A 22499-nucleotide genomic window follows, 5' to 3' on the forward strand; every position below is an offset into this window, starting at 1 on the left:
ATCACACTAAGAGAGAGAAAGACAAATACCATATGAGACCACTTATATGTGAAATCTAAACTAGGACACAAATGAAACTATCTACAAAACTGACTCACAGAACAGACTTGGGGTTGTTGAGGGGGGAGTCCCAGAGAGATGGCCTGGGAGTTTGGGGTTAGCAGATGCAAACTGTTCTACATAAGATGGATAAACAACAAAGTCCTACTGTACAGCACAGGGAGCTATAATCAATTTCTTGTGATAAACCATAATGGGAAATAATATAAAAAAGAACACATGTATATACATATATATATATATAAACTGAATCACTTTCTGCTGTACAGCAGAGATTAACATGACATTGTAAAATAAAAAATTAATTTCTATTTTAATCTTTCATTCTACCTACGGCAGAAATTAATCTCGGTCAATTCAGAATAATATCAGTCAATTCCAAACACTCTTCCCAACCTCAGCATCCATTTCCTGCCACACTCTAGAAGCAGTATTTGTAGTGACATGTATTTAAAAACATAATTCGAACAGGCTTAAACAATAAAGGCCTGGTTTGCTTATATCACTATAAGCACAGAGGTAGGACCATGATTCAAGCTCATTTTCCCTTCAGTTCCTTAGGTTCTGCGTTACTCCCTACTCCATATGTTAGTTTAATCCACAGGTGCCAGCAATTACATTTCCACTCAAGACAAGTTCAAAGAAAGAGAACAACTCGTCGGAAATTCTTCCAAAGGAATAAGAAAGGGCTTTCTCAGAGTTTCTTCGTAAAAATCTCTCCTCGGTTCATGCTGGTTCCAGTTGCATTACAAGCCCATTTCTAGACCAATTACTGGTGAGGGATAGAGGATTACCTTTACTCTGCTTAGACCTATCTGTGGAACTGAAAGCTGTGGGCTCTGTAGGGGAGGGGTTGACACTTGAACTGGGTTGACACTTGACTTGGGTTCTACTGGAACGGGAAAAGCAGGAAACAGATGCTGGCTGGCAACCGCAAGTTCACTACAGCCCCGCCTCCTCTCCCTGCAGTCACATGGCACCAGGGCATCAGGAAGGACATATGGGTTCTCGGTCCTTATTTGTTCAAACTGACATCAGCTCAGGTGTAGATTTTCCCTTGCAATCTTTGGTCCCTATTACCCTTTTGACTGTTCATGGGGTTCTCAAGGCAAGAATACTGAAGTGGTTTGCCATTCCCTTCTCCAGTGGACCACATTTTGTCAGATCTCTCCACCATGACCCGCCCGTCTTGGGTTGCCCCGCAGGCATGGCTTGGTTTCATTGAGTTAGACAAGGCTGTGGTCCTAGTGTGATTAGATTGCCTAGTTTTCTGTGAGTATGGTTTCAGTGTGTCTGCCCTCTGATGCCCTCTTGCAACACCTACCATCTTACTTGGGTTTCTCTTACCTTGGGCCTGGGGTATCTCTTCACGGCTGCTCCAGCAAAGCACAGCCGCTGCTCCTTACCTTGGATGAGGGGTATCTCCACACCACCGTCCTTCCTGACCTTCAACGTGGGATAGCTCCTCTAGGCCCTCCTGCAATTCTCCAAGCCAGGCTTCAGCAATACGTGAACCGTGAACTTCCTGGTGTTCAAGCTGGTTTTAGAAAAGGCAGAGAAATCAGAGATCAAATTGCCAACATCCGCTGGATCATGGAAAAAGCAAGAGAGTTCCAGAAACACATCTATTTCTGCTTTCTTGACTATGCCAAAGCCTTTGACTGTGTGGATCACAATAAACTGTGGAAAATTCTTCAAGAGATGGGAATACCAGACCACCTGACCTGCCTCTTGAGAAATCTGTATGCAGGTCAGGAAGCAACAGTTAGAACTGGACATGGAACAACAGACTGGTTCCAAATAGGAAAAGGAGTACGTCAAGGCTGTATATTGTCACCCTGCTTATTTAACTTCTGTGCAGAGTACATCATGAGAAACGCTGGACTGGAAGAAGCACAAGCTGGAATCAAGATTGCCAGGAGAAATATCAATAACCTCAGATATGCAGATGACACCACCCTTATGGCAGAAAGTGAAGAGGAACTCAAAAGCCTCTTGAAAGTAAAAGAGCAGAGTGAAAAAGTTGGCTTAAAGCTCAACATTCAGAAAACAAAGATCATGGCATCTGGTCTCATCACTTCATGGGAAATAGATGGGGAAACTGTGGAAATGGTGTCAGACTTTATTTTGGGGGGCTCCAAAATCACTGCAGATGGTGACTGCAGCCATGAAATTAAAAGACACTTACCCCTTGGAAGAAAAGTTATGACCAACCTAGATAGTATATTCAAAAGCAGAGACATTACTTTGCCAACAAAGGTCCATCTAGTCAAGGCTATGGTTTTTCCAGTGGTCATGTATGGATGTGAGAGTTGGACTGTGAAGAAGGCTGAGCACTGAAGAATTGATGCTTTTGAACTGTGGTGTTGGAGAAGACTCTTGAGAGTCCCTTGGACTGCAAGGAGATCCAACCAGTCCATTCTGAAGATCAGCCCTGGGATTTCTTTGGAAGGAATGATGCTGAAGCTGAAACTCCAGTATTTTGGCCACCTCATGTGAAGAGTTGACTCATTGGAAAAGACTCTGATGCTGGGAGGGATTGGGGGCAGGAGGAGAAGGGGACGACGGAGGATGAGATGGCTGGATGGCATCACAGACTCGATGGATGTGAGTCTGATTGAACTCCGGGAGATGGTGATGGACAGGGAGGCCTGGCGTGCTGCGATTCATGGGGTCACAAAGAGTCGGACACGCCTGAGCGACTGAACTGAACTGACCCTTTCGACGTCCACTGTGCCTTCCTCGGGTCTGGGTCCAGCCCGCTGGCCTTCCCTGCTGAGTCGCTCTCATCTAACCACGTCTCTAAGTCTGCTGGCTCTCAGTCCCACGTTCACCACGTCACTCACAGCCGCTAGGAAAGCCGCTAGTCTCCCAGGATGATGATCTTTCATCTGCCTCGAGCACCACTTAGAGGCTCAGGAGAGGCTTGTGAAGCTGTCTCTGATTCGCTCTGCCAAGATAGTTTCAGCTAAGGCTGGGCCACAGGGTCATTTTTTGTTGAGTTTGAACCTCTGGAGCCACCATTTGTAAAGCTTCAACTTAGTGTGCAAAAGTAATGAGCTTTTCAATTATTTAGAAGGCATAAATCTTAGAGAAACTCTTGTCTTAAACATAAAGATACATATAAAAGTGTTTTCATTCCACTATTTGTAACAGTAAAAAGCTATCAATAAACCAAAGTTCCAACAACATGGATAAAGAGTGATCTATTCGTATCCCATGCTACTATTGAATACTTTAAATAACCAGATCCATATGCATCAACATAGACACATCTAAAATATATGGTTGAGTGGGAAAAGTTGTAGAAAAATACATAAAATAGATATAAAAACATTTTAAAGCACTTTGTAATAAGTATATGAAAGAATAGACACAAAGAAATGCTATTATACATTAGCATCATAATAGGGTTTTCTAAAAAGGTAGGGGTTTATAAAGGAAATGAGATAGGATTAGTGGAGTGGCTTGAGCTGCATCTATAATCTTTTATTTCTTTTTTAACAAAGGGATCTGAGGTCAATATGGCAAATGTTAACAGCTGGTAATTCTAGGATATAAGTAGTCATGTCTTTCTTACATTAATCTCTGTACTTTCCTGTATGCTGGAAATATTTTATAATTTTAAAATAGGTATTTTCATTTAATAATATTAGAAAACAATTACCATCTGTTGATTATAAATCAATGGTTCCTTGAATTGGGGTTTTTATGGGTGTGAGGGTTGTACTATGGGTCAGAATATCCACTATTTCTTCCTAGAGTAAGTTTGTACTTCCTCACCATGTTGAACTCAGCAGAGGCCATGAACTTACTTTTTCCAAAGACATGTAGACAGAAGTGACATGTGTCCCCAGAAGCCAGAGTTTTAAGAGAAGGCATGTGGTTTTCTATGCCTGTTTTTCCCTCTGCCAAAACTCCAGCTGTCCCAGAGAGGCACTGCTGTGTCATGGTCTTAAGCAAGGAGCAGAAGCATATCCTACCCGCAATGCACATATAGCATGAGCAAAAATGAAACTATTCTCATCGCTGAGATTTGGGCTTATTACCTCAGCCTAATTCAGGCTATCCTAACTGGCACAATTCAAAAGCACCTTAAGTGAGGCACCAACATAGCATAGGCTTTCAAAATCACTAACATCTCCTAGCATCATATTTTTTTTCCCCAGTTCAGAAGACATTACAAAAAAAAAAAAGGAGGAGAGTTATTTAAATTTAACATTTGGAAAATTTAACTATGCTCCCCTCAGCCCCTACTGCCATGGTCCTATTTAGTATCAGAGGGGAAGCTTCATCATAGTCTAGCTTTTGGAATAAACCAGTGATTTCAACCTGATATGCACAAAGACCTTGCAAGGGACAGGTATATACTCAAATAATTTAAAGAGAATATACTCCCCTTTTATCTTCGAATTCCATGGCACCCCACTCCAGTACTCTTGCCTGGAGAATCCCATGGATGGAGAAGCCTGGTGGGCTGTGGTCCATGGGGTTCCTAAGAGTCAGACACGACTGAGCGACTTCACTTTCACTTTTCACTTTCATGCATTGGAGAAGGAAATGGCATCCCACTCCAGTGTTCTTGCCTGGAGAATCCCAGGGACGGCGGAGCCTGGTGGGCTGCTGTCTATGGGGTCGCACAGAGTCGGACACGACTGAAGCGACGCAGCAGCAGCAGCAGCTAAAGCTGACACTCTTGGTAATTTATAACCTGATAACCCTGAAGGCCTGGGCCATCTCTGGTCAGCTGTGGCGCGGGTCTTGTTGCGCTGTATCATCAGAGTACTCTGTTTCTGTCTCCTCTTTTTCTCATTAAAAAGAAGAGCACAAAATTGTAAAGTAATTAGCCTCCAGTTAAAATAATTAGTTAATTAAAAAAAAAAAAAAAAACAGAAGAGCTTGGGGCACTCCCTGGCGTCTAGTGGTCAGCACACAGTGCATTCACTGCTGTGGCCCAGGTTCAAGCACGCCACAACAGTTTGCCCCCCAAAAAAGAGCTTAATGCCTACATAACTGAAGATTACAGAGGTACACTCTTTGGGATACAAATATCTATGGGACGTCCATCACAGGGGCAATTTTAAATATTGACATCTGCGCTGAGAAAGTAAATGATTCTAATGACTGGATTTCCAACCCTTTTGCAGGTCAGGTATGTTTCAATTGCTTGGCTCTTACTAGTTCTAAAGCAAAACTAAGACAGGTGCCCACTGATCATTAAAAATATGTATCTTGAAAGAGTACTAGGTTATATCTAGCAAGTGACTTAGAAACCATTCAAATAATTGAGTTACATTACATAATAAAAGTTCTTCCAGTCCTATTACTTCCTGTGAATGAAAGTTTGTTGAGGCTTACAGCTAGAAAAAATGATAAATATAGAGAATATGAATAATGGATACTGACCTCTCATTCTAGCAATGAATATTTATCATAGATAATTGAATTAATTTTTTAAATCCCTACATATCTATGATGTATATTTCCAAATAAAACACTGCTTTTAAATTTTTAATAATTGTTCATCAACACTTACATTTTTAATCAATTGTAAAGGTAGAAAATGCAGATAACTAAAGCCTCTAGTCACATAAATATTTTGTTATATATAATGTTATATATATTCCTCAGTAACAAAAATAAGTATGTAAATTAGAATTTAAATATAACATTGTATACTTATACATAAGATATATATGCACAAAATATCACAATAAGTCTTTGGGGGAAGTAAAGTTCAAATATAAGTTTGAGGAGGAAAAGGAATTGTATGAAAATTATTCATATAAAATTTCTTGTTCCTATAACATTACAGTGGATGACAATATATATCAAATCCTTTGCCACTCAAGGCGGATACAGCAGTTTTATTTTAAAGTGTTGATATCCACAACCACAGGAAACTATATTTATTCCTTACAACCATTTGAACTTATAATGGAAATTTCTACATACAAACTTAAAAATGAACTTGAACTTTTTCAAAATTAATCTAAGGGGTACCTGAGCAAAACTCTGCAGACACTACCTTTTCCCAACAAACGGACCCTCTCATACCCATTCCACCCCCTCCAGCCTGTTAGGCTCCCAGCATTGTCCACACGGTGGCAGTAGCGTCTGTGCAGAAGGATGGATTTCCGAATCTAGAAGACTTCTAAATCATCCCCATATTTCATTTGCAATTAACATGTTAAACAGTTTGCATATTGTATTAGAACAGTAAAATGTCCACTGTGACTTCCCACTGCTGAATTGTAAAATATTGAATTAAGTTTTTCACTCATGAAGCAAATAAGCTATGGTTATAAATACCAGAGCTGTATAAATCTCTTTTCACCCACCTAGGAATGACCTGGGCATCGTTTCGCCCACCTAGGAATCGTTTGTAACACTCCTCTCTGCTTTTCTCTTCTTCGCTGTTTACACACTCTCTGGCCGCCCCCACAACACCCCCCCTCCAAAACCCTTCAGTTACTAAGCAACTAGAAGAGCTTCCTTGTTTTTGAACACTAACCAATAACTGCCCTCATTTTCTCTAATGAGGACATGGCTGCAACCCAAATTACCTCCTTTTCCTGAAAAACAGAGCAGGAGGCTTATGACTTATGCTAATAGTAAAGCAAATCGCATCTCAATCAATAAATGCAGGAAAAAGAAACCCAGAATGTTTGAACAACTCTGAACATAATACCCAAACACTGTGCTAGTACGGGTTTACTTTGCCTTACTTTAAAAAAATCAGGATATCATTACCTGTTACAGGCTACCCAGCACAGGCTAGGTACTGTGCTCAGTGCTTCCCATTTACTGTTTCTTTTAATTTTCAAAATATTACTTCTTTTCATACTCAACCCTATTTTTTTAAGGTTTTTACAACACTAGACAGAGTAACAGTATAAGATACAGTGGAGTGCAATTTTCTTCGTTTCTTGTTTTTGAGAAAGGACTATTGCCAAAAAGGAAGGGGGAATAGGAAACTGACAGGTAACATTCACCAATCATTCTTAGGCAAATCTACTTTTTTTTTTTAACTTTAATTTTGCAGCTTGGAAAACAGACCCATAGAAGTTAAATGATTTGTCTAAATCATAGAGCCACAGAGCAAATGACAGATTTAGATTATGACTTGAACACCATTACGGTACAGCCTGCCTCTTGCTCATATTAGCTTTAGAATGTGGCAGGAATTACTATCTTAGCTTATTAATTCATAAAAAGGTGGGTTTTTTTCCAATATGTAAAAAAGTATGGTGAGAATTTCTATAGTAAAACTCTAGTAGGCTCTCCTCTATACATGAACAAATGTTCTCAGTCCCTGGGTAAGCAGAGTTACACTGACCCAAGTTTAATCTTTGCTTTCTCACTTGTATAATCTGAGAAAGTAAGAAAGTCACTTCCTCACTTTGAGCCTCAGTTTTTCCTCTATTTAAAAAAAAAAAAAAAGAGCACCTATTGTATAGAGATGGTTTGAAAATTAATATATGTTCATCAGGATGTGTTCAACTGTGGCAACCCACGGACTCCCAAATGTATCACAGTTCAAACAGTACACTGAATTTCTAGGCAGGCATGTCTCTTTGGCCTCAAACCTCTCTTTCAAGGCAGCACGTTGCTAGCCCTGGTGCTACCTTCAAGAAGTGACTTTCAACAACATCTGGGACATCAGCGCCATCGAGGTAAGCTAGATGTAGAAGAAAGTGTCAGAGAAGCAAGTGCAGGAGGCTTTTTAAAGTCACCAGAGATGGAACACCTCATCTCTACTCACATTCCATTTGTTGGTACTCAGGCACCTAGACGCAACCACCCAGAGGCTGGGGGTGTAACCTGACTGAGGGCCCGGGAGGACAGGGACCTCGAATGTGGGGACATCTCGGCCTCTGCCAAGGGATCATGTTTCTGTGACCATTTCTCACCGCACAGAGTAAGTCAGTGCTATTTTCTCGTCTTCATCTCTTCTTTCTTGCTTTTTGTCTTTCTCTATTATCCATTCATCTACATAGAAAATATTTCTCGTATAAGACATAACCATTGTTTACAGTGTGATAATTATTCGATTCAAATTCAAACACTTTTATAGGAAACAACTTTTTGTCAAGCAGGCATTTAAGTCTTCTCAATAAATATTAGCTATTTTCATTGTGATTATAATTTCCTCTTTTCTAAGTTTTCATTGGTTATGAAATGCTTGATCTACTACGTCGCAAAATAAAGAAATATTCAAAACAATCCTGAATTTTCCGTGTTTCACTTCGTAAATTTTCTAGAATAGCATACATTCTCAGAGTTGGAAGGGCCTCTGAAGGTCAATTTGACAAATATCCTCAGTTCAGAGGTAAGAAAAAGGGTAAACTGAGGTGATATGCCCCAAATCCCATAGCTAGTCCCTGCGGGACCAGGGGTTTGGATATCTAGTCAAGTTCTTATCAGTTGTAAGAACAAGAAATGGTTGTAATTATTGAAGAGGTGCATGCAAAGCACTTTCAGAACCCACAGAAGCTTAATAGAAATGTAGGAACAATTCTGATATCCTCAGAAGGCTGAGGTTAAAATGCCAGTTTTAAATAGAGTCAACGTCATTTTAGGCTGAAGTCATTTATCAAATTAGCTAAATAATTTCAAGGCAAGAAAAAATTAGGAGAATTGACTTTTGATGGGGGCCACCATGAGAATTGGGGAAGGTCCGGACTGGGGAGTGAGAAGGGGTTTTGAAATACAATCTAAGTGGAGCAGAAGATAGTTGCATGGGGCAAGGATGGGTAGGAGGCGCCTCAATAGCCAAGAACCAACATAAAGGCTTTGAACATCTCAGACAGAGGGTCTATCAATCTTATTTATTAAATGCATAAGAGTTTATATAGCAAAAAAAGAGAAAAAACAGAAGGCAGCACAACATTTTGAAGATTAGCATGTTAATGCTCAGAGAACAAAATGACTTGCCAGAAGAAAAAGCACAGCTGGGACTTGAACCTGGTCTTTGGACTTTGAATCCATTCAACTTTCAACTAACATAGGGTATAAGAAAGGGAGCATGGTGTTACTAAGGACTGACTTCATGAACTCACTGCTACAGGCCATTGGTAGACATTGTAAATATGGCCTCAATTCTCCACTCACCCTCATTTATTCGTTGCTCACTGCAATGCAACTTTACAGTTCCTCCTATGGATTGGTAGAGTCCATTTTCCCATATCTTAAATCCTACTGGTCTAGTGACTTGCTCTGGCTAATAAAATGAAGCAGAAATGATGGCATGCCAATTTGAAGCCAGACTATAAAAGACTTCATGTGGTCCAGCTTTTCCCAACTTTGAACTTCTGCCTCCAAATTAAGGAACATTTTGGTCTAGCCAGCTGGAAAATGAGAGACCGGTATAGAGATTATTTGTTCCAACAGAGACCTTCCTAAACTAGCCAGATCTCAACCAACCCACCAGCTAACAGGAAACACATGAAGAATCCAGACAATATCAGTCAAACCTGGCTCAGGTCAGCAGACCTGCCAAGTAGACTCATATATTAACATAACAATGGCTGTCTTAAGCCATTACATTTTGTGATGATTTGTTACTCAGCAAATGCTAACTGATACAAGGGAAATCTTGCTTTAGAACTTTCTTGAGGATCAGTATAGCCCAGGAATCCATAAAGATTCACCCAAACATTATAGGAATATATTGAAAATTTATGCCAACTACTTCTAGTTTCCAGTTTCCTTAGGTAACTGACAAAATGCATATTGCTCCTGCTTCGGCCAAAGTATAAAATATCATTAAGTGAAAAAACAAAAACTTCTCTTCTCTGTCACAACTATACTTCAAGAAATAAATGCCAAATAAATATCTTAAAAAATTAATCCTAAGAGCCTCAAATAATTAGGTGGTCAAGGAGTCTCAATGTTTTAATTCAACCTTGTCTGCTTTATGTATAGATCAAGGCATAAAGATGTTAATAGGTTCATGTACTCACCATCCTCACTTCCTTGGAAAACATCAAAAGTGAATGAAAATAAGAATACATTTTTAGTCCAGAAATAGAAAAGTTGCTAGGGCTTTGAGAGGTAAGATCAGGTCAAAAACTGATGGCTGAAAAAGATGTCTCATTCCTTTCAGTCCGTAAGTCTCCCCTCCTTCCTGAACAATTGGTCTTGTGTAACAGGCTCGCCTGTAGAGTATTAGTTCTAGACACCAACTCATCTTCAGATTTTGCTGAGTTTGGAGTCTGGAGGGTCAAGTTTCAAGAAAACCAGGCAAAGTCATTTATGATTTACATGAGAGTGAAAATTCCATATGGTTTCTGACTTGTAAAAAGTAGAATAATATTTTTTTTTCAACTCTCATCTTCTCCACCCAAACTTGTTTTCTCAAAGTATAGCCTTGTCTTGTGGTTACTCTCTAAAAGTGGTTACTCTCTAAAAGAAAGTATTTTAAAAGGTCTCTTTTGGAAATGAAAAAGTTATTCAAGTGCACTTTTAGTCTGTTGTCAGCAAGTATTTCCACGTGCTATTTGCCAGCAGGCTATTGTACTGTACGATTTGCTCAAGGCAGACAGCCCTTCTTTAGACCTACAGTAGATGAATAAAGGAGAGTGACTTCATAGTTACATTTTAAATCTAGTTGATATTGAAAACATTTAAATAGAGTGTGAGGAATTCAGTGCTCTTATGCCAGAGGCCAGTTATTCTCTCACTTAATTTAGGAGACGGTGTTGTCCCATGGTGGGAGCATGGGTTTAACACTCCAGTTCCAACTCTGCTTTTCATTGCTATTTGACTTCAGTTTCCTTCTCTGTAAAATGGGAATGATATTAATGTCCGGAGTGGCTTTTAGGGAGGGATGCCAGGTACATAATAATCAGTGGCCAACATTCATTGTGCTGAGCACTGCACTAAAAGAGCAACACCTCATCTAAGTCTCAGATGAGGAATTGAGGCTTGGGGGTTTCATGCTTAGGCTACGGCTTGCAAATAGCAGAGCTGATATTTGTGCTCCATTGTGTCCGATTCAAAACCTCGATGCTCTTCCTCTTCTCTTTGGGGCAGCTTTTTACAGATGAAGAAAAGGCTCTAGGGACTGGTTGGGACACAAGCAAACAGCAATGTGGATTGCTGACTCCTCTCGTGGAGGGGAGTCACTTGCCAACCTTGCTTTGGGTGGTGAGTGAGAAAGAAACTTTTATTATGTTCAAGCCGTTGTATTGGATTGGCCGGAAAGTTTGTTCAGGTTCTTCCGTTTATTGTTGTTCAGTCCCTAAGTCATGTCAGATTCTTTGAGATCCTATGGACTGCGGCACACCAGGCTTCCCTGTCCTTCACTATCTCCCAGAGTTTGCTCAAACTCATGTCCATTGAGTCAGTGATGTCTTCCAACCATCTCATCCTCTGTCATCCCCTTCTCCTCCTGCCTTCAGTCTTTCCCAGCATCAGGCTCTTTTCCAGTGAGTCAGTTCTTTGCATCAAGTGGCCAAAGTATTAGAGTTTCAGCTTCAGCATCAGTCCTTCCAGTGAATATTCAGGGTTGATTTCCTTTAGGACTGACTGGTTTGATCTCCTTGCTGTCCAAGGGACTCTCAAGAGTCTTCTCCAGCATCACAGTTCGAAAGCATCAATTCTTGGGTGTTTAGCCTTTTTTATGTGAGAGGTCCAACTCTCATATCCGTACATGACTACTGCTCCCTCCTGTTCTGGATTAGCGTCATTAGCCCCAAGTGCTAATCACAAATATTCAGTTCTAGGCTCATGTGGCCCACTCACCAGTAGGAGGAAACTCAGACAAAGAATGTCTTCACAGGCCAGCCTGGGCACTCCATAGAGTGAAAAGAACTCTCAGATCCACTTAACAACTGACAAGTGGCAACCATCATGGAAAATGACTCCATTCAATGTTCTACGTCAGCTGAGGCAATGACACTGTGTGGCCTTGCATCACGTGAAGAAAGACACATAGTTACCATCTTCCCTCAGTTATCCTGATGAGATGAGAACCTTGGCATCCACCCAACCACCAGAGACAGAGCCTCAAAGGGGCAGGTGTCCCCTCACTGAGGCAGCTGCTGCCATGAGGAGCATGAGCCTGTGTCTAGGAGACCATCCTGTGTCTAAATTTCACTTTCTGCCAGAATCTTGGGGCAGAGAAGTTGCTCAGCAATCTGCGTGGCAGGCCAGGAGGGTGAGATCATTTATTTATCCCCTTTGCATTGCCTTCCCCCCACCCCTTAAATCCCAGTAGTGCTACAACTCTTCAGGTGTTCAGTTGTATGTCATTCTCCAAAGGTAAAATTCTCCTCCAAGTCTCCCCCTTGCCACCTAATGTTGCTTAAGATTTTCTAATTTTGTCTTAATAGTTCTTATAATGGACTGCTGCTGCTGCTAAGTCACTTCAGTCATGTCCAACTCTGTGCGACCCTATAGACAGCAGCCCACCAGGCTCTCCCATCGCTGGGATTCTCCAGGCAAGAACACTGGAGTGGGTTGCCATTTCCTTCTCCAATGCATGAAAATGAAAAGTGAAAGTGAGGTTGCTCAGTCATGTCTGACTCTGAGCGACCCCATGGACTGTAGCCTACCAAGCTCCTCCGTCCATGGGATTTTCCAGGCAAGAGTACTGGAGTGGGATGCCATCACCTTCTCCATGTAATGGACTAGACCACAAATAGAAGTGCTGATTATTTCTAAGGCAATCTTCCTCATAGTGTATATTTTCAAGTTTCTAGTAAAATCCCATTGGTGTCTCTTGGGTCCAGTCACCACAATCATAGACAGACAGCCAAGTTCATGAAAATCTTCCACACCACAATAAATTACACTCTAGTGTGTCCTCATTTATTTGGCTGAATTGGTGCTACTTGGCTACAGCTGTATGACCCTTACAGTATTTCCTGGAATAACATTTACTCTATTGCAAAATATTACAAACCACGTTGCTTCACAGTAATATTCAGCTAGTATTTTAAGTCCAGTATGCCTGGCACACCTAAATATTTTCCTGCTTTTCTCCTGTTCTTCTGTATCTGAGGAAAATGAACAAATAGGAGTTATTCAGAGAAGTGGATATAGTTCTTTGGAAAATGCTATTTTTTATTTTTTTCCGAACCACAATTTAACCAAAGTTACTGGAATCTCTACCAAGGTTTGTAGGAATTTAAGCAGATATACATATTTTTTTTTCTCTCTCTCTCTTTTTAAGCAATTTATCAGTGCTATAGCTCAGAAGCTGACAAGCTATATAAGCCTGAGCAAATCCAGCCTGCAGACTGTTTTTGTCAATCAAGTTTTATGGGAACATAGCCATGATCACTTGTTATGTGTTGCCTGTGGTATTCTCACACTATAGAAGAAGGCCCCAAAAGACTGGTGTTCATTCAGTTCAGTTCAGTTACTCAGTCATGTCCAACTCTTTGTGACCTCATGAGCTGTAGCACGCCAGGCTTCCCTGTCCATCACCAACTCCCAGAGCTTGCTCAGAATCATGTCCATCAAGTCAGTGATGCCATCCAACCATCTCATCCTCTGCTGTCCCCTTCTCCTGCCTTCAATCTTTCCCAGCATCAGGGTCTTTTCAATGAGTCAATTATTTGCATCAGGTGGCCAAAGTATTGGAATTTCAGCTTCAGCATCAGTCCTTCCAATGAATATTGAGGACTGATTTCCTTAAGGATTGACTGGTTTGATCTCCTTGCAATCCAAGGGACTCTCAAAATCTTCTGCAACACCACAGTTCAAAAGCACCAATTCTTCGGCACTCAGCTTTCTTCACAGTCCAACTCTCACATCCATACATGACCACTGGAAAAACCATAGCCTTGACTACACGGACCTTTGTCAGCAGGTAATGTCTCTGCTTTTTAATATGCTGTCTAAGTTGGCCATAGCTTTTCTACCAAGGAGCAAGTGTCTTTTAATTTCATGGCTGCAGTCACCATCAGGTGATTTTGGAGCCCAAGAAAATAAAGTCTCTCACTGTTTCCACTGTTTCCCCAACTATTTGCCATGAAGCGATGGGACCAGATGCCATAATCTTGGCTTTCTGAATGTTGAGTTTTAAGCCAACTTTCTCACTCTCCTCTTTTACTTTCATCAAGAGGCTCTTTAGTTCTTCTTCACTTTCTGCCATAAGGGTGGGGTCATCTGTGTATCTGAGGTTATTGATATTTCTCCTGGCAATCTTGATTCCAGCTTGTGCTTCATACAGCCTGGCATTTTGTATGATGTACTCTGCATATAAGTTAAATCAGCAGGGTGACAATATACAGCCTTGATGTGCTCTTTTCCCAATTTGGAACCAGTCTGTTGTTCCATGTCCAGTTCTAACTGTTGCTTCCTGACCTGCATACAGATTTCTCTGGAGGTAGGTAAGGTGGTCTGGTATTCCCATCTCTTGAAGAATTTTCCAGTTTGTTGTGATCCACACAGTCAAAGGCTTTGATGTAATCAAAGCAGAAGTAGATGTTTTTCTGGAGTTCTATTGCTTTTTCTATGATCCAACAGATGTTGGCAATTTGGTTTCTGGTTCCTCTGTCTTTTCTAAATTTACCTTGAACATCTGGAGACGGCTCACATACTACTGAAGCCTGGCGTGCAGAATTTTGAGCATTACTTTACTAGCATGTGAGATGAGTGCCATTGTGTGGTAGTTAGAACATTCTTTGGCATTGCCTTTCTTTGGGATTGGAATGAAAACTGACCTTTTCCAGTCCTGTGGCCACTGTTGAGTTTTCCAAATTTGCTGGCATATTGAGTGCAGCACTTTCACAGCATCATCTTTCAGGATTTGAAATAGCTCTACTGGAATTCCATCACCTCCACTAGCTTTGTTTATAGTGATACTTCCTAAGGCCCACTTAGGTGAGTGATCACACCATCGTGGTTATCTGGGTCATGAAGATCTTTTTTATACAGTTCTTCTGTGTATTCTTGCCATCTCTTCTTAATATCTTCTGCTTCTGTGGGGTCCATACCATTTCTACCTTTTATTGTGCCCATCTTTGCATGAAATATTCCCTTGCTATCTCTAATTTTCTTGTAGAGATCTCTAGTCTTTCCCATTCTATTGTTTCCCTCTATTTCTTTGCATTGATCACTGAGGAAGGCTTTCTTATCTCTCCTTGCTATTCTTTGGAACTCTGCATTCAAATGGGTGTATCTTTCTTTTTCTCTTTTGCCTTTTGGTTTTCATTATCTGATCCTTTATAGGAAAAGTTTGCTGACTTCTATAAATGAAAGACTGAATCAGTTTATATCTGTGAGGTTGAGGCTAAGATGGAAATGATGAATTCCACATGATTGACAGGCAGTTTATACTCAGGATTTCTCCTCTGTACAGGCTTGAATACTGTCCCCTCCCCCACAAAAGTCATGTCTATCTGGAACCTGTGTACGTGACCTTACTTGGAAACAGGGTCTTTGCAGATGTAATCAAGTTAAGACGAGGTCATATTGGACTTGGATGGGCCCTAAGTTCAATGGCTGTGGTCCCCATAAGGAGACAGAAGCCTGGAGACCCCATGAAAGAAGGCTATGTGCCAACAGAGGCGAAGATTGAAGTGATGCTAGTATAGCCAAGGAATGCTAAGGATTGCCTGAGCCGCTAGAAGCAGGAAGAGGCAAGAAAAAAATGCTCTCCTAGAACCTTCCGGAAGGAGGATGGCCCTGCTAACACCTTGATTTCACATTTTTGGCCTCCGGAAGTGTGAGAGAATGAATTTCTGTTGTTTTTAAGCCACCTTGTTGACAGTTATTTGTTACAGCAGCCCTGGGAAACTAGTAAAGTTCAGAAACCAAGTGATTCGGGTTTTAGCTATAAAGCCCTTTGACTACTTTCCTCTACACCATGAAAGGATGACCAAGTAGCTCATGGAATCGCAGGGCACTGATGCACCGAAAAATTTAAATGTGTGCAGATGACACCACCCTTATGGCAGAAAGTGAAGAGGAGCTAAAAAGCCTCTTGATGAAAGTGAAAGAGGAGAGTGAAAAAGTTGGCTTAAAGCTCAACATTCAGAAAACGAAGATCATGGCATCTGGTCCCATCAATTCATGGCAAATAGATGGGGAAACAGTGGAAACAGTGTCAGACTTTATTTTGGAGGGCTCCAAAATCACTGCAGATGGTGACTGCAGCCATGAAATTAAAAGACGCTTACTCCTTGGAAGACAAGTTATGACCAACCTAGATAGCATATTGAAAAGCAGAGATATTACTTTACCAAGAAAGGTCTGTCTAGTCAAAGCTATGGTTTTTCCAGTGGTCATGTATGGATGTGACAGTTGGACTGTGAAGAAAGCTGAGCACCAAAGAATTGATGCCTTTGAACTGTGGTGTTGGAGAAGACTCTTGAGAGTCCCTTGGACTGCAAGGAGATTCAACCAGTCCATCCTAAAGGAGATCAGCCCTGGGTATTCATTGGAAGGACTGATGCTGAGGCTGAAGCTCCAATACTTTGGCCACCTCATGCGAAGAGTTGACTCATTGGCAAAGATCCTGGGAGGGATTGGGGGCAGGAGGAGAAGGGGACGACAGAGGATGAGATGGCTGGATGGCATCCCCACTCAATGCACATGAGTCTGAGTGAACTCCAGGAGTTGGTGATGGACAGGGAGGCCTGGCGTGCTGCGATTCATGGGTTCACAGAGTCGGACACGACTGAGCAACTGAACTGAACTGATGCCTGTAACATGCCTGTCTGGTAAGTGACATAGAGACATTCAAGATGTAGCAGCCCTTATTATAATTTTAGCCATTTTTATTAAGTTATCTCTGTAACAGAACATCGACTAGCATGTGCTTAGGCAATTATATATTAAAAATCTATGGCCTTCCCAGGTGGTCAGTGGCAAAGAATCCCCTGTCAATGCAGGAGATGCAGGTTCTGTCCCTGAGTCGGGAAGATTCCCTGGAGAAGGAAACGGCAACCCACGCCAGTGTTCTTCCTAGGAAAGTCCATGGACAGAGGAGCTGGTGAGCTCTTCTATGGGGTCGCAGAGTTGGATATGACTTAGCTATTAATAGCAGCAGCAGCAGCAGCAGAGTTCCCAGTGAAGTGAAGTCACTCAGTCATGTCTGACTCTTTGCAACCCCATGGACTGTAGCCTACCAGGCTCCTCTATCCATGGGATTTTCCAGGCAAGAATCCTAGAGTGGGTTGCCATTTCCTTCTCCAGGAGACCTTCCTGACCCAGGGATTGAACCCAGGTCTCCCACATTGTAGGCAGACGCCTTACCGTCTGAACATATATAATGAATACTATAGTTAACACTTTTCTGATTTTGAGCCTTAAAATCACTTAGAAAATAGCCTGATGCTTAAAAATGCAGTAGGCATCTTGTAACCAGGAGGCCGTACATGTGAGAACAAATGATAATGTCTCATAAGAGTCGAACAGAAAGACTGTCAGAGCCTGGGACACTTATGCAGTCACTGAGTAAATTATATTAGCCCCGGACCACTTCCCTCTGTAGTAAACAATAAACCTTTATTTGTCTATATCACTGTAGTTTTATTTCTTTTCTTACAGATAAATACATTCCTGTCAATTAATAAAGACTCAATCCTTCTATTACCCTTGCGATGAAGAAGACATAAGAGATGTGTGTTCAATACCTGGGTCAGGAAGAACCCCTGGAGAAGAACATGGTAACCCTCTCTGGTATTCTTGTCTGGAAAACGCCATGGACAGAGGAACCTGGTGGGTAACAGTCCATAGGGTCACAAAGAGTCAGACATGACTGAAGTACCTTAGCACACATGCGTGCAAACCCTTTTGGGTGAGATAAGGAGAATTTGCTCCCTGCTCTAAAGAACAGCTGACAAGATGCAGTATGGCTGAGACTAAGTAGAGACTAAGGTCATTAAACCTCATGGGACTTGAGTGGACAGAGGATCATTTAAGAATTACAAGTGCCTATTGTTCAAAGTTGCTTGCAGTATTGTATTATTATAATAAAACCTATTCACTTGATTAATATTTTGTAAATGAAATTTTGTGTAAACTAGCGAAGGGTTTAATTTCTCTCTTGGATCAAAAAGGTGCATAACGCATAAAGTACATGGGAAAGTAGGAGACCCAAGGTCAAATTGGGAACAAAAGGCCATGTGGAGTTCATGGGAACTGGGCTGGGTTCTATCCTTGCACTAACTGTGATATTTAGTATTGGGGTTTAAACGAGTTTTACTTGGGTATTGGGGTTGGAAGGCTTATAGTTGACATTTAAATTGCATGAGTTTAAGCCAATGACTTTAAAGCAAATTGGCCAAATGTAAGAATCTTAATAGTGTATTTTTATCACTAAGATGTCAGAATGCTTTTAAACCATGTTTTATTTTTTCTCTTCTAAATAGAAGGAGAGCTAAACATAAATTTAAATAGGGGGAAACTAAAGATAAAATGGTAAATTGATTCTTATCATGCTGCAAAAGTACAAAAATACCAGTTCCTGAGGACTTCCAGTATATGTTTGTGCCCTGTCATTTCTAACATACATGAAAGAAATGAAATAAATTTTATAAATGTTCTACTTTAAGATATATTAGTGAAAGGTTATTATGTTAGTCTTAGAATACACTCACATTTATTTACAATAAGCTAGGTGGTAGATCTAGTTTTCAGCTACATTCTGTGGCCCTGATGTCACACCGCAGTATTAATATAATGCTGCCTCTGTTAGAATAGCCTCTGACAAAAATTTGAGTTTCAGACAAGTTTATAAATTATGCAAAAGAGTTGGCTGTGTTTGCAGCTGTGCGAAAAATTACCCTTCTATAGGGCTCCAAAAGGCATTGTCCCAATGGGAAAAACACAGTCAACTAGACAGATACTGTTTTTAGTTATTAATAGTATGCCATTCTCATCTTTTTGAACTGTGGTGATGGAGAAGACTCTTGAGAGTCCCTTGGACTGCAGGGAGATCAAAGCAGGCAATCCTAAGGGAAATCCACCCTGAATATTCATCGGAAGGACAGATACTGAAGCTGAAGCTCCAATACTTTGGCCACCTGATGCGAAGAGCTGACTCACTGGAAAAGCCCCTGATGCTGGGAAAGACTGAGAGCAAGAGGAGAGGGAGTGGCAGGATGAGATGGTTGGATGGCAACACTGACTCAGTGGACATGAGTTTGAACAAACTTTGGGAGAGAGTGAAGGACAAGGAAGCCTGGCGTGTTGCAGTCCACGGGGTCGAGAAGAGTCAAACACAACTTAACGACTGAACAACATCTTCAGTACTCTTTCTACGACTTATTCATCCTCATGGATTTCCTTCCTTTGTTTTAATTATGGTAAGAGCTCTAGGTTTCTTTACTACTTCACTCTATCAAAACAAGAAAGGAGTTACTAAGTGGTATGCGTATTGGTTAACCTGCTGACTAGTGACACTTTGCTGAAACATAGTCAAACTAAACATTGCCTCATCTAGACATCTGCATTCTGTTTTTCCTGTTAAATTGTAGAGTGAAAGATTGTTGCTAGTAAACGAAGTTGGTATGTGCAAGCACATAAGGAAATTAGGAGAGAGAATGAGCAAAGGAACATTTAAAATAGAGTAGACCTCTTTTGTTAAACCCAAAGGCAAACTTAATTAACTCCTTTTAAGACTGGGGGATGAAAATGAGAGGAATTGGTAACTTCCTGGTTCTTCTCCTCCTCATGATGCTTCCGGGCGTGTGTGTTCAGTCACGAAGTCATGTCCAGTCCTTGGCAACCCCATGGACTCTAGCCCGCCAGGCCCCTCTGTCCACAGGATTTCCCAGGCAAGAGTACTGGAATAGACAGCCATGTCCTTCTCCATGGGATCTTCCCCACCCACGTATCAAACCCATGTGTCCTGCCCGGGTAGGTGGATTCTTTACCGCTCAGCAGTCAGGGGAAGTACTCCTCATGATACCTATTCCAAAACTCAGGGTACCAGAATATTGGTCATCGTCTTCATCGTCCTTGCCCAACAGGCTGTATCCCTGCCTCTGCAATAGCATCTGAGATCTGAGGCTCCTCTCACTGTCCTGACCCGGGTCCATCTCTGCAATGTGGAACTGGTAAAACCTGCCCTTTCTGCCCACCAATCATGTGCCAGGGCCGGACCTTTCCCGTTTCTCCGATCCTGGCTGTGTGGGGTTGCTGGGGACTTAGAGTGTCTGCTGGTGATGGCCGCGGCCGTCGCTATGGAGACAGATGATGCTGGAAATCGACTGCGGTTTCAGTTGGAGTTGGAATTTGTACAGTGTTTAGCCAACCCAAATTACCTTAACTTTCTTGCCCAAAGAGGTTACTTCAAAGATAAAGCTTTTGTTAATTATCTTAAGTACTTGCTTTACTGGAAAGAACCAGAATATGCCAAGTATCTAAAGTACCCTCAGTGTTTACACATGTTAGAACTGCTCCAGTACGAACACTTCCGCAAGGAGCTGGTGAATGCTCAGTGTGTGAAATTTATTGATGAGCAGCAGATTCTGCACTGGCAGCACTATTCCCGGAAGCGGATGCGCCTTCAGCAAGCCCTGGCGGAGCAGCAACAGCAGAATAACACATCAGGAAAATAAAAAGCTGGATCCTGACCAGGCTCCTAAGACATGTATATATTGCTTTTGTACAGTGAAGACAAAAGAACTGTTCCTATGTACCTTCATTATGGTAGCAGCCAGAACTGTTAGTGTGCTTATTTAATTGAACTTTTATTGTTACTAGATTATTTCTCTTAAACCAGAATTGTTTTACTTTGATTTTCCTGTGGATTTGTAAGCTTTTATTAGTATTTAACACAGAAATGTCTGAAGAACAGAAATGTTAGGTGCTGCAGACCTATTTAAGGCAGTGGGGCATGAGGTAGGGGGAGGGCCGCCAAGCCAAACCCTGCTCCTCATGTACAGTGGGGCCTGGGACAGGTCTGTCTCCTGGAGCCTTGCTGTCCCTCACATCAGCTACCCGACCTGTCCTCTGCCGAGTGATAGTCAGTGACCTCTTGACATCAGACACCAGGAACTGCATTAGGTTCTTAAATTCTACAGGCCGGAGACATACCTCTGTCACGGGTTGCTTTGCAAGAGAGCTTTAAGGAAGAATCATTGGTATGTCACTGACCTAGTAACGGCAGGGAGAAAACTGGTGGTTAACTGCTAATTGGACTCTTGACCTTGGACTAGAACAAAGGCGAGGAGCCTCAGATACTTGTACTCATTTGAGAAAGCTGACATTCATTTGGTGGGTACCACAAACCCAGGCCCTAGGCTTAGCTGCATTCTCGTTTTATCCTCAGAATGATCCATGTTCATAAAGGAGGAAACAGGTTTAGACGGGTTAAATAACTTGCCTAGGGTTACAGTTAGTCATAATCAGTGAGACTGACTCACAGAATGGAGTCCTTCCCACCACCAGGTTATATAGTCTCTGATCTCTCGGCCACCCATCTCATCCCAGTGAAGTACATCCAGAGAGCTGTAACAACACTGCCAGCATTAGGCAGAGGCTGGAGTAGATGGCACTGGACTTTCCTTCAGTGGTTAGGTTAAGTTCTACATTGTAAAGCCAAAGGTGTTTTAGGAATGATGATTCTTTGTAAATTCATGCAATTTAAGGTAAAAGATCCTAACTCCTTTAAGATTTGGAAGCTGTCTACTGGACTGTTAGGGTCTTTTAGGTATTTGTCATCTCCACTAATACCTTTGTGCTACTACTGCCACTCCTAAAAGACTACGTTTTATCTACGGTAGCTTAAAAGTACCCTTGTTGTTTAGTTACTAAGTCGTGTCCATCTCTTTGCGACCCCGTGGATTGTAGCCTGCCAGGCTCCTCTGTCCATGGAATTTTCCAGGCGGGAATACTGGAGTGGGTTGCCATTTCCTCCTCCAGGGGATCTTCCCATCCCAGGGATAGAACCCATAACATCCCCTGCATTGCAGGCAGATTCTGTACCACTAAGCCAATGGAGAAGCCCCCAAATACCCTTATGTTAAAGCAAACTTGAGGGTTCATGAGCATTTTAATAGTGCTCTATTGTTTAGATATATACCGATTTCTTTTACATCATCCTTTATTAATTTACTTATTGTTAACATGAATTCAAAGCAGGCATACAGTTTCTTTTATAGTAGAGCAAAATCAGGAAATAGACACAATTTGCCATCAGCAAATCTTAATCTTCAGAAAACAACATCTCCACAAGGTTGGCCTGAAGACACTCAGATTCAACCAGTGTTTGAGGCTGTAAGAGAAGAACAGTCATATCTTAACCCACGGTTACAAAAATGTTATTACGAAGGGAATAAGTTGTTATGCTTTGAATGACACAAATCTTGGAACAGAGAAATTAGGCCATACAGAAACTATAACTAGTTGTAACAAGTTTTATGAAATAGTTAAAGATACTTACCTTAAGGTGAATCATTAAAATACTTGGTTCTGTGGACTAAAACAGGAGACAGCAAGCCTAATTTCACCCCTTCCCCTTAACTCTAATT

At 41.5% G+C, this 22499-nt stretch overlaps 1 protein-coding gene across 1 annotated transcript; it reads left to right on the forward strand.

The window, feature by feature from the left end:
- Positions 1-20127: 20127 nt before the first annotated feature.
- LOC120857939 (mediator of RNA polymerase II transcription subunit 31-like) lies at positions 20128-20765 on the forward strand. The gene has a single exon (XM_040233846.1). It carries the CDS (start codon positions 20190-20192, stop codon positions 20583-20585), a length of 396 nt encoding a protein of 131 aa, XP_040089780.1. The 5' UTR covers positions 20128-20189; the 3' UTR covers positions 20586-20765.
- Positions 20766-22499: the final 1734 nt, after the last annotated feature.

Source organism: Oryx dammah, unplaced genomic scaffold (assembly GCF_014754425.2).
Source record: "Oryx dammah isolate SB20612 unplaced genomic scaffold, SCBI_Odam_1.1 HiC_scaffold_29, whole genome shotgun sequence".
In the NCBI taxonomy this organism is placed as follows: domain Eukaryota; kingdom Metazoa; phylum Chordata; class Mammalia; order Artiodactyla; family Bovidae; genus Oryx; species Oryx dammah.

Excerpts from the sequence above, each read along its gene's own strand:
- LOC120857939 (XM_040233846.1), top strand. The coding sequence starts at position 20,190 with ATGGCCGCGGCCGTCGCTATGGAGACAGATGATGCTGGAAATCGACTG.